At 40.8% G+C, this 13,089-nt stretch overlaps 1 protein-coding gene across 2 annotated transcripts in view; it reads right to left on the bottom strand.

Annotated features, from left to right (window-relative positions):
- Nucleotides 1-3,170, bottom strand: part of efna5b (ephrin-A5b) — a 98,898-nt gene extending 95,728 nt beyond the window's left edge. For both annotated transcript variants that reach the window (XM_069138477.1, XM_069138478.1), the window contains exon 1: nucleotides 2,010-3,170. In XM_069138477.1, the coding sequence (XP_068994578.1) occupies nucleotides 2,010-2,134 (125 nt within the window). In that variant the 5' untranslated portion in view covers nucleotides 2,135-3,170. The remainder of the gene's footprint in view (nucleotides 1-2,009) is intronic.
- Between the last annotated feature and the right edge of the window lie 9,919 nt (nucleotides 3,171-13,089).

Raw genomic sequence — 13,089 nt, 5'->3', positions numbered from 1 at the left:
TGTTTTCCCAAACTTCAAACTGAATGTAAATAGTTGTGCAACAAATTCAGCATGTGCTATTAATGGCTTTGTGCACTTGGAGGGTAAGCTGAGGATTTTATTCAACAAATACTAAGTGCCATTGGCAGTTGAGTGAAAGATCTCTGTAAACTCCACCATCAGCGCTTAGACCTAATAAGGCTGGGACAAGGCTGTACAGTGTAACTCCATAAGGGACTTTTAGAGGGAAATGCTGTCTCGACAAACGCGTAGAATGTAGGCTGTGAGTCAAGCCTGCTCGAGTAGAGAGGGTTTTGACTGGAAAAGTATAGCACATCTGAGAAACTTCTTTTTTTTTTTTAACTTTTCTGAAGTTCTCTAGTATATAAAATCTTCATTTCACTAACAGATTTTTGTTGAATCTTATTTTGTTAAACACATAATTGTTCTTTTATTAATATAACTGAAAAGTGAAGAACCACCTTTTTTATCACTACAATTTTGGACAGTATTTTAAGTGTTTGAATTTATATATTTTTGGAGACATTACATCAGGACAGAGTGCCTCTAAACGTACGAACAAGTAACCATTTATCCACACTAAAATGCAAAAATAGGAAAAACAAATGTAAATTTGTATGTATGCAAACTATGTCCATTTCAGAATAAGGAAGCTGTGCACTATTTCAGGAAGTGAGAGTTTTCAAAAGTTTTTAAAGGGTAAGTTACTAGTTTCCATATTGAACAGTCATCCCTACACAACATCATGCAACACTCAGTTTTTATGTTCCAGATTTAATGAGCAAGTATATTTTAGCAAATAAAGCTATTATTTGTTCTTCATTAGCTTGAAAAACGGCCAGACTAATTTTACAGGATTTTTTTTTTCCCTCTGTACAATAGTGTGCTTTAATATAAAGGGTGCAGATATACTGCATTACATTGCTGTACAATCAAAAATTACAAAAGTTTACAAACTGTATTATATTGACTGGAAAACATATAAACTTGCCCGAATTTAATTAAGAAAATATGTTCAATTTATGAGTGAAGTCTATTTTTTTTTTTTTCTAAAACCTGAGCTATTAAGAGTAAGAAACACTAGCAAACTCTAATATGTTACTGAAAGTGAGATGGTCATTTTATGTCATTCTTCTGCCGTGGTGCCTCTATAATATTCATGAACCACTCCTTTAGGTACTTTTAGATCTGCTGAGATCGCTGTATGCACCTAAATTACATTATGGTAACTGTACTGGATTGCTTGAAGGAGCTCTTAAATACTGACTGACTTATTATGCTCTTTCTTGCTACATTTCAAAAAGTTTTTTTAAGCTATAGTGACAAAGTCACGGGGTAAATACCCCAAACAGAAAAAAGACACAGAAGCACCGGTCGAGGACATTTGGCCTCTGATGTGCCTCAGACTCAAATGGTGTGAAATTTTCCAAAAGAAAAATAGACATAGGGTCTTAAGTGAGGAAATGAATGGCCGCATTTTGTAGGTAAATTAACTTTGCGGATTTATACTGATGTGGAACTGTGTGGAGTTCAGCTTCTTTGACAAGCTAGATACTGGTGTTAATGGGTCCAGTGGGCATGTGTAAATACCCACCTTGAAACAACACAAGATAATGCTCTAGGTTTTACGGTCTTTTCCAGCTCTGTCCCCTTACCAACAACTGAAAAATTCCCACAGAAACGGTAAATTCCCCTATCTAGACCATATGGATAAAGCGATGCAATACCACACCATGAATGTTATGTCCAGGCCTTATTACGCACGGTTTTAATCTAGTTTCTCGCGCGTCGCGCTGTTCATGAGCAGCCACGTATTGAAAATACGAGTCTTTACAGTCCTTTTCCTCTTCTCACCTATAGCCTTACCTACAGCTACTGGCATTATGCCCTCACTGCGGAGGAAAAACACCGATGTGGTCCAGCAAATCTGCGAACCCCTGGGCTCCTGCAGAGGATACGGAACATCGCCGACCCTCCGCGGTAAACCTGCCCGGTGTGAGGCCACTTACTTGGTGTTGGTCCGGTTCCAGAAGACGGCGTAGCGGTCGGCCACCACTTTGGAGCTGGGCTCCTGGCTAAATACACACATCAGCAGCACCAGGCAGACGAAGAGGACCATTTCCAATTGCAGCATCACTACAGCAAAACTTCGGCACGTATTCCTCTTCAGTGTAGGTCAGTCAGTCGAGTTGTACGGGCGCTTCAACCGGGATAGGTGATGAGTCTCATTCACATGTGGCCGTGTGTTTCTGGCGCAGTTTTGTGAATGCTAAACAAATAGAAATGCGCACAGCATAGAAAACGGAAAGGTGGAATTGTGACCATTCAAGAGGGCCACTTGAGATGACACTTGTTCAGGTTGAAGGAAATGTTGAAGTTATAAAACCAACGCGTCACTGTGTTTTCTCTGCTGCGCGGCTTGAGTCCAGATGAATCATGAGCTTTATTTCATGCAGGATGTCAGGTCTGACAAATCCGTGGTGGGTTGAACAAAATATCTCTCCCTCTAATGCACAAACAGTGAGATCAGCACATAGCCACAAATGCGCAACACAACAGGCAGTGGTCTTCTGTGATGGTGGTGGTGATATACCCTTCTGCTGGGTGCTACTGGACGTAGCCTGTGTCAGGGCAAATGACAACTGCTGAACACTTATTCTTACTCCAAACCCGAAAGCGCAGGGGATTAGTCAGCCCAAGATGTGATGGAGAAAAAAAGAGAGGGGGGCTCAATGTGTCCAATGACGCTGTGAGGCGCACGTCAGATGTCCATGTTTTCCAGGCAACTTTTTAAAGCCATACATTCAGTCAGTCACTGGCAGATGAATGTCGCCACTGGACTCGGTCTTTCGCCTCCAGCGTAAAAAAAAAAAGACTGCTATCCGTTCTCAGCGATTCACCGGAGGTGTCACGGTCGAGGTGGGGAGGAGTCCTTCTCGGTGGCGGAGAGGACAGACAGCGTTGTGTTTTCTCATGCGCTTCTCTCCGTGGAGACGCTTGTTTATGGCCGCATCCCAAAGTGTCCACCTCATATATAAGCCATCGTGCGACGTGGAGGAGGGAAAAAAACACCGCGTTCTCCCATGTGCGTGCTGTGTAGTCTTCCTCTTTCCTGTGTTTGGGTTTAGAACGCTGGGACACGCAGGAAGGTGAGGGCAAAGGCAGGCAGCTCCAGACGCCGATTGAGAGAGTGGGTTTGGTTACGGCGGAGCGGGGGATAGTCCCATTGGTTTGAAATTATTTGAATGGGCGTCACTCGAACAAAGCCAAGCCCCACCCCCCCCCCCCCCCCCCTCTAAAACCGAGCTAATTCAATTACCGAAAGGTAGAGCTGCGAGAGGACAGGGGGAAGAGGTGCACAGGACAGGGATCGCTTTTAGATACTCCACTTGTCAGATCCTACCGATAAGTGCGCTCGGCGCTATTTAATTACATGCAAACGGACGCAGCGGACCAAAGAAGACCGGGCTTGAGTTCCTCTCTCTCAGTTCAATTTAACTCCGTTTAAATTTGCGTTTTTTTCTAATAACAGTGGGGAGCTTATATTGTGATAATGTGGGATAATTATATCATTTAAAATAAAATAAAAGATAGGCTGATTTTTATCATTTGGCTTTTTTCTCTATTTATTTTTTTAAATATGATCCATTCATTATTTTAGTATTGCTTTTTTTTTTTTAATGTAACATTTTAGATGTTATTGTTTTTGTAAAATTCCTATCTATTCCACAGGTTTAGGAGGACTGAGAGAGCGCAGTGTGGTGATGCCTCACAGTCCTCTGTGTGATAACATAATGCTGAGAGATGATGGACATGCAGGTTCGATGTAGATGAAACTGGCAGCCTGTTGCGGGGACGCAGCGGACTGAAGGGGTTCAAGAGTTGCTCCAGCGCCCAGACGCCCCGCAGTGGCGAGCAGCTGACTCAGCTGAGGACACATTCAACTTCGAGTGCGCCGGGGGAGCCGCGTCTGTCGTCGGTTTAATCAGACAAATGTTCAGCAGGAGGATCTGTGAAACTTTAGAAAATAAGCAGCAGGCCTGAGTTCAGATGGGAAATCCCAAACGAAAATAACTGTAATATGAATAGCCTATTTGTGCAGGACTTATAGGGTGAATTTATGTAAAACATATATATCTCCAAATGTAGGAATGTTAGGTATAATAATCGGTGTGCACATTTCAGATGTGTTCCAAAAGTGAGATATTAAACATGACAAAATAGAAAGCAGAGTCAATAGAAGTAATAATATAGTTGCAGTGGAAAAGGGCAAGCGCATGCAAGTACAAATTAGTGGGAGTTGAAATATCAATGTAAAAATAATATAACATTTTAACATTTATTAAAAAAAGACATTAAAATGTAAACGTTCAGGATTCTGAAAAGGTAAGTAAAGTTTTTTTTGCAGTGACTTAGTAAAATCTTTAGTAGATCTTACTTTTTTAAAATGTATCTGTCAGCCAGTAATGTTTGAATGATAAAAAAAAAAAAAAAAAAAATACATATCTACATTTGCACAGACCTTGAATGATGTATGGATAATTTTGTGCCTGTAAAGTCAAGAAATCAGATTGCTAAAAAGCCCGCTGTGTGCAACAGGTGCTGTGGGCCTTAAAGAGAAGAGGAGGAGAAAAAGGAGAGGGAAGACATAAGGAGGGAGGAAAGGGTGAGAGCGCAGCTAATATTTTAAGATAATCCTCTTGACCTGTTCTCTTGGACTCATGTAAACTCAGGGCCGTTCACTTACAGCTATCACCACACACACTGACAGAAGGGCACTCAGGCTGCAAGCACACACACAAACACTACCACCACACAAACTCGGGCAAGTGTTACAGCACACACACTTTTTCTCAAGCTTTTTTTTTGCAATACACAGACAGACAGACACACACACACACACACACACACACACACACACACACACACACACACACACACACACACACACACACACACACAGGACAGTATCAACTACCAGGGAAGGAGGGGTGTGGAGGTCAGCCTGGAGGTCAGTGAACATAGCTGTTTTCACACCCACTTTACAGCCATGACTGCATTCCTCTCCTGCTGCGTCCCGTCTTTCTCTCTCTCTCACACACACACACACACACACACACACACACACACACACATATACATATACATACACACTCACATGCAAAAAAAAGAAAACCTTGATAACAAGCATGTTTGAATGCCTAGTGCGAACACCGAATACCCCCAGCTGCTTTCATTTTCTCCAAACCGAGCTATCCCTCCCCATCCCCTTCTTAACCCGCTGTCACTAACATAGTGGGCTGCGTTGATTACTTCTCACGCAGGCCTATTTTCTCCCTCGGCTCCATCCACATGTTCCAGCAGAGTGGTGCAAAGATGGCTTGAACTCAATTTTCAAAAAGCTGGGTTTATTTTTCTATTTGGTTGATTAGTGAGGGGGAAAACAACACCATCAGTGATCAGGTGACGTGTTTTTGGAGAGGGATGAAAATTTGACTGATTCTTTTGCACGCCCGTATTTCTCCTCTCTTTATCCTCTATCTGCTCCCTCATTATTCGCCCCCCATAAATTGGGTACATTTTCATCTAATTCCCACAACATGTCTTCTAATTTTACTGCAGAGTCTTGTCATTCCCACTAAAAAAACAAATCAACTTCAAGGTTTTATTGTCCAATTCAATTTCAGCAATGATTCCAGTAATGCCTTTTTGATAAAGGATAACTGGTTTCATCAAGAGCTTCACTTTGATATATAGAAGTCATTGTGGTCAAAATGACAAGTGTCTGGCTTCAAGCCCAAGATTTTCCCCCTGAAGTGCAGTAATCTGCACGTTCACACGGCCAGGGTCACAGCAGTGTGAGGAGGGAGGATTGACTGTGAGTGGATGGGGGGAGGGGGGGGGTTCATTCACACCATTTTTTACTGTTCTTTTGCCATCAGGACAATTAGAGGTGGTGTCACAACAAAGACTCATTAAATAGGTGAGAGGGCAGCTCTGTATATCTGGTGTCAACATGGCAGGTCAGGTGTGCCAACAAGCAATTACGGACATGAAAAGTGAATCTTTTGAACGGGTTCTCTTGAAATATCGGTCAATTAGAGGTGTGTGACAGCAGCACAAAAAAAAAGGTCACACTGTTTGGCAAAGCATGAATTAATGTGTACAATCTAATCACTTTTTCTGAATTGAGATCTATTGCATTCTCCATTACATGTGAATTTCATTAAAAATTTATGAAAACATCAAAAGAGATATAACCCTAAACCACTCGAAGGATAGAGACAAAGTGGCACCTTTCTTGTATAATAGCTAGATTTTCATACTATAAACCATAAAAAGGACACATTAAATATGCTCTCAAGACACTTTTAGAGTCATCCTGCCTTATCATCAAGTTTCTATAAAGTATCCCATACACTTTTACAATACACTATGCATTACAAGATATGCCATTTCCCTAATGTTATGTCTGTTTACAGCGATACAGAGCAGCATTGGGGTACAGTAGTTGGTTCAAGCAGTGTACCGGAGATCTGTGTAATGATCTATTCAGACAGTGTAGCTCCGAATCTCATTGATATACAGCTCACACAACCATAAATATGATGCTCTCTCACAAGCCCAGGCAACGGGATCCTTGTCAGTTAGAATTACTGAGAGCACTCTGCATGCATTGTGCCCTGTAACCCCATTCACACTATCATATGCTCCAAACTGCAAACGCAGATTAGGCTGGGTTACATATGGGGAGAAAATGGGATTTCACCTCTTTCGAGCACAGATGAAAAAAAAATGAAAAAAAAGAAATCATGTCCATTTCAGAGGATAATGATCACAATTCTCCTTTATGTAAAATACCTCAAAATAAGCACTTGGCACCAGTGTATGTTCATCATTTGATAACTAAAGGACACTATTTGACAAACTATTTGATGCCACATGTTACAGACATTTATCAATCAGGATTAAAAAGCACATGCAGCATTTAAAACTTTAAGATCTGTATCCCGTGTATTAATAAACTTACACAAACATTTCTCATTTCATCTGAGCTCATTGAGAACATTACCTCCCTCCTCCGTCTCCCTCCCTCCCTCTCTCTTTATTCTCCACCATCTCCCTCTTTAGGATGCATATTAGATTAAAGATTTTATTGTCACACTCAATGCACTTAGAGTGTTGGCAAACTAAATCACAAGGAGACAGCATGTCATAGAAGAGACACCTTGGGTTGACTAAGTCATGACGAGCCAGCACAAATCGATGAGATGGACTAATCGGATGTATCTGCTGGGACGGGCCCTGCCCTGAATCCAAATGATGGACACCAGATGGGGACTGATGTTGCCATTAGTACACAATCAGCACAGTAGACAGAGAGATGTAAGGACAAGGGCTTCCTATTCAATGAGGAATCAGCTTTTCAATAGGGACAGCCAAGGTCCCTCTATTCATCAAGGGAAAGCAGGAACCTACAGACACAATGGTTTGCCTGTGTTTATACGCATGAAGACAGAAACAAGTTTTGTGTGTGTGCGTGCTTATGAGTGTATACTTCCGAGGAGCACATGTCCACACAAAAACAGAACATGTTCTCAAAGGATGATGTCAGGATTTGGACAAGACCTTATACAGAAACAACAAAACAGATCCAAACACATGTGACTGAAATGACAATGATTCATGTGAGAGTTTTCTGATCCACCCTTTCTTGGGTAGAGATTTTATTTCATTTAGGCAGCAACTTGGATGGAGTTACTGATTGATTTTAGGAGACCGAATGCCAAGTGTGGTCACTCGTGTCAAAGTTAGGCACGCTGAAACAGCAATCAATCAATCTCAGTTTAATCATAATATGATGAATGTTATGTTCAATTGCAGGGGGGAGGATTAGAATTTGGGTTTTAAAGTTGAAGGAATAGTTCACAGCTTTGGGAAATACGTGTATTCATATTCTTTCCATGAGTTATTTGAGTTCAAAGTTCAATCAGGGGACGTGATGCTCCTGCCATCAGTAAATTTAGCCAAGCACAAAGATTGGAAACAGAGGAATCATCATGTCTGGCTCTAACGAAATAACCAAGTAAGCCTACCAGCACCTTTAAAGTCCACTAATTTACACATCCTGTATACAGTATCTTGTTTATTTAATATGCATGAAAAATAAAGAACAAGACATTGTGGTTTTGTGGGGGACTATAGGCGAGACAATTTGTCGACAAAAATGGCTTCGGATAGAGCCGGGCTAGCTGCTTCCCTAATTTCTAGTTTGATGCTAAGCTAAGATAACCAGCTAATGGCATATTTACTCTGTAAGTGGTATTAATATTTGCACCAAATTTATGTAAGAAAGTGAAGGTTAGCAGATTTCCCAAAACACTATGTCAGAGAGAGTTTTGCTTTTCAAGTCTTGTTTCTTGTCTTGAGTAAATAATCCAAAAAGCAGTTTTCCTTTCTTGGAGTAATGAGAATGTCCACACAGGCTTGTTTCTACAGGGGGTTTTGGACATACCATCAGCTGATAAAGAATTAGTAAGAACATTCTTCATTCTTCAGCTGGACATTATCAGCCAGCACTGGTGTGAAAACAGCTGTTTTACGTCTGACCTACACCCAGTTTTTTTGCAGCCTTACAGTAAAGCTGTTTTTTTATTATTATTATTCCTCCCGTTCCATCCACAGTTAAATGAACGATGGCTCGCTCTCACATTGTACACAGAAGAAAACCACAAACAGCCCCCTGCTCCAGTAGAATAACTGTTTATTTGGGCGGAAACAAAGCGTTTTGTTTCTTTATGTCTGTGTTTGATGCATTATGTTGTGCGATATTCTATCACGATGCACACTAATGACATTAGCTCCAGCTGTGTGCTGTGTTCTCTGCTTCACTGAGAAACAAAGTATATAACTCTTAAATGTACATATGTGCAGTCTCCAAATAGGTACCTGTGTGCACTATACTGTTTGTGTGTATGTGAGCTTAAAAGTTAAGGGTAATATGTAGCTACTGTGTTTTGAATTTTTCTTGTTGTTTTAACCCAAAGCCTTTCCATTTATTACCCCTAAGCGTGTTACTTCCAGTGGACAAACACAGGGTTAATGATAAAGAATACATAGCATGGTGGCATTTTATCCTCAGATTTAATTCAGAGAAGTCTAACTTATCCTCATTACAGGGACCTGTAGAGTAGCAAATGACAAATCACAGTATGTGATAATAAAGGTGACACTGTGAAAATCCCCTGGCTGGGATCCATCTCATCATTATGAGAGCATTATGAATGGATGTAATAAAAGTGAATTAAGACAGGACACCGCTGATGTAGATATTATGAGCACATTGTCCCTTCCCTAATGGGAATGGTGCTTCAGCTGGCTTCTGCAATAAGGGTCTCAATTTGGAGAGGCTATCCTCAACTCTTAGTAATACTTACATACAATCATGACCAAAAAGCTGGGAGGAGAGAGGGTGGGCAACTATCAAGTCCTTTTTTGTACTCTCTCTGGTCTTTCATTACCGCAATGAATGTAAAAAAGCCTTTGATATCCCTGGATACAGTGTGCAACCCAGCAGTCATTCGGCTCTATGGGGCCTCACATCTCTCTTTGAAGTCCCAGGAAGAAATTGATGTTCCACTGTCTCTTTATGACTCTTCTGACGAAAGGAAATATATATTCATAGGCGCAGGACAAAGCTAATAGCCAGACTTGTTTAAAGCAAAGGTGCAGAATAATATGGCCATGTGTCAGTTCAAGCCAAAGAAAATGAATTTCTTATTAATACCAGTTGATTCTCTTTTCAAACTGTACTTTCTCGGCTTCTGTATGTCCTTCTCCCTCGTTTTCCGGTGGGTGTTGCTCGATGGAAAAGGCCACCACTGAAGAGCTCAGCTATACATCATTGATGAGGGTACAATAGCATTAGTGTATGCTTAGCCTGTTAATTCTCACTGCCATTGTGGAAAGTTTTATAATCGGGCCATTTGTAATTCCACACATAAAAGGATAAACTGAGATCCAAGCTTGCAAGAGGGCTTATGACGCTGATCAAATTAATAATTTTCTCCCAACAGGAATAACTGATAATGAGTAATACAATTGCTATGGACAGTATTGCTGACAAGCTATTGACAAAGAGATTTCCCCTGCGGTATTTATGAGAAGGCACTTGGTATGCACATTTCATATGCAAGAATGCTTCCATCTACAGACCATCCAGTTTTATATACAGTGTATTTTCTTTTATTACAAACATCGAACTACAACAAAATATCATCATCTCCTCTTATTTATTAGTGAATATTGGCCTCATTGTGTCAGTCAAACAGTCCCAGGTGTCTGTATGAATGTGAGAATGTTTCACAGCCCCCTGATGCCACCGTAATCCTCCACTCTCCAGATATCACTCAGCCACATAGATAGACCATTTCCTTCTCATGTTCTTAATTTGTCTTTTGTAATGGAAGAAATGAAGGACAAGCAGGAGCTCGGGGGTAAATTCACATCTGATTTCCTGTCAGTCATATGTGCACACAACTAGCAGGAAACAAAAACACACACACACACAAACACACACACAAACACACACACACACACACACACACACACACACACACACACACACACACACACACACACACACACACACACAAACCCATTACAGTGACATGCTGCACTGATTCATGTTCGAATGCTTGTGCACACCTGAACTCATTCTCACATGCATAATCACAGACACAGAGACATGAAAATACAGCCTGTGGAAATTATGGGGTGGAAACCTTTAGAGTGTGTTTTTCCTCAACAGAAAATGTTTAGTGTAATTACATCTGAAAACAAAGTGGGGAAATGTGTTATTGGATGTTGGCAGTGCTTGGAATAATGCAGATGCAGTATTATGAGCAAATATGACTCCATTCAGCTCACATATTTTACACATAAACACACCCATACGCAGCACTGGGCTCTTGTTGTGACTTATGACTCTCAGTTTTGGGAGTGACGCTCATAACACCTGTGTTGTGACGTCATCAATTTTCTTTTCCTTTTTTTTAATGAAATACGATGTAATCATTCAGTACCCTGTCCGATGATAGAATCCAGGGAAATGTGAGGTCACCTCAGTTTCCCCAAATGTAACATCAATCACGATGATTTCCAGAAAAGTTAAGTGAGATCCAAGGCATGTCTGTGCTCAAAGTGGATCAGTCCTTCCTAAACACATGGATCAGGAAAATAATGTCACTGCTATTTTGATTTAATCAAAGCGTGGGCTTTATATTACCACAGTGTGACACTTTAATTACAGTGATTAGTACCAGAGGGACATACATACTTGTTGTCCTCAAACTTCATGGCAGCAAAACCAAGTTAGCAGAGCAGCCAGGACAATTCACACATTGTTCAAAATGTGAAGGATTAAAGGGTCACTTTGCCCAAATAAAAAAACAAACTGTTTTGTCACTGAGAGAAAATATATGTTGAATTACATTTTTTTAGTGGGCTTTGTCGTGTTTTTTGTTGAAGATTCACTCCCAAAGTTTGAGGAAGGCACATAGAAAGAGTCATATCACAAGAGCCGACTATCCCTGTGTGATAAGTATCAGTGTTACACCTCCGCCCACCACACTCCCACACCTGCTGGCCAGCAGGCCAGTACAACACAGAGCTGCCCTCTGAACCACCATATTTGACTAATACCAACTTGTCAGCACTATATATCCCTGCAGCTCAGGATATTGGAGCAATTACCTTCATACAGCACCCCCTTGGAGCACCGGGGTCATTGGAGCCCAATTCATCTGTAGGACCCAGTCAAACAGACCTAACTGCACCAACGCTGACTTCTTAGGGAACAAGGAGCCTGTCATAATTAGCAGTGACATTTGCTGACAGATAGGCCAAGCAGACCTGGTCACCACTGAGATGCTTTAGCATACAGAAAGAGAGAGGGTGAGATCTATCAGATAGAGAGAGGTCTTTCACTCGCCTCTGAAATGGATGTTGTTGCCTGAGGGGCCACTGTGCCAATCAGCAACTTTCCAACCAAATCATTTGCATCATAAACAGTCTCTTATGATGTGCTTTTAATTAATTTGTTGTTCAGTTAAACACTAGAATGAAAATAAAATGTAAATATGAATAAAAAAAAAACTGTAATGTTGTATTTACAGGATTTTAGACATTCCTGCAATTGCAACTGAGAAACATACATATATATAGGTAGGTAGGTAGGTAGGTAGGTAGGTATTTACTTTATTAATCCCCGAGGGGAAATTTTTTAGAAGCTCTTATTTAAAAATAAGTTTTACTTTTAAAAAATAAAACCTAAGTTTGTTTCTCTTTTGTCTTTTCTGCCTCCTTTAACAATAGTTAAAAGTGATGATTCACGTGTTGTTGAAGCTGGCAAGTCCAGTGACAGTTATCAATAGTTGTGGTGCCAGCTAATTATCAACCCCCGGGGGAGCAGGGATGATAATGCAACTCTGCCTCTCTCTGTTCTGAATCTTTACCTTTCTCTTCTGCCTCATCTACCATCTCCATGGGTGAATGCTAGAAGAGCAGCTCAGTGGTGTGACTGATGATGCACTGTTGGTCTTGTTACCTTATGTTTCTTTGCATGAGGCCTGTACTACTCGGGTAACGAGGTATGAAAATGGAAGATGGTGAAATGAAAGAGGAAAATCTGAGAAATTTTGACTTTGTTATCAAAGTTTGCACTGCAAAACACTGCATGGATATGAAGGCGAACATGCTTCCATAAAAACACATATGGTGTCCATCAGAAACATTTTTTCAGAGATCAGGGGCCACAGGATATTTAACGTTTCCATCAAAGAATCCAGATGACAAGGTAATGTCTTGGACTGAGACAAAGACTCATTAAATTACTCTTGTCTCGTGTGATCCAGAAGAAAAATGACAGTAATAATTTTAAAGCCCATGAAACATAACATTGTCACAGTCCAGATGATACATTTCCTCACACAAGGTTTTCATGTAGTTTACAAGTTCAAGCAGGACGGAATAGTGCAAATTTTTGTATCCCATCATGTTTGCCTCGAGGTAAAAATGTAACATGGCTTA

This window comes from Embiotoca jacksoni, unplaced genomic scaffold (genome assembly GCF_022577435.1).
Source record: "Embiotoca jacksoni isolate LCO1_2020_lvr unplaced genomic scaffold, fEmbJac1.0.p SCAF_8, whole genome shotgun sequence".
NCBI lineage: Eukaryota > Metazoa > Chordata > Actinopteri > Embiotocidae > Embiotoca > Embiotoca jacksoni.
Note: the sequence above shows the minus strand (reverse complement) of the source record. Positions and strands in the feature narration are given on the sequence as shown.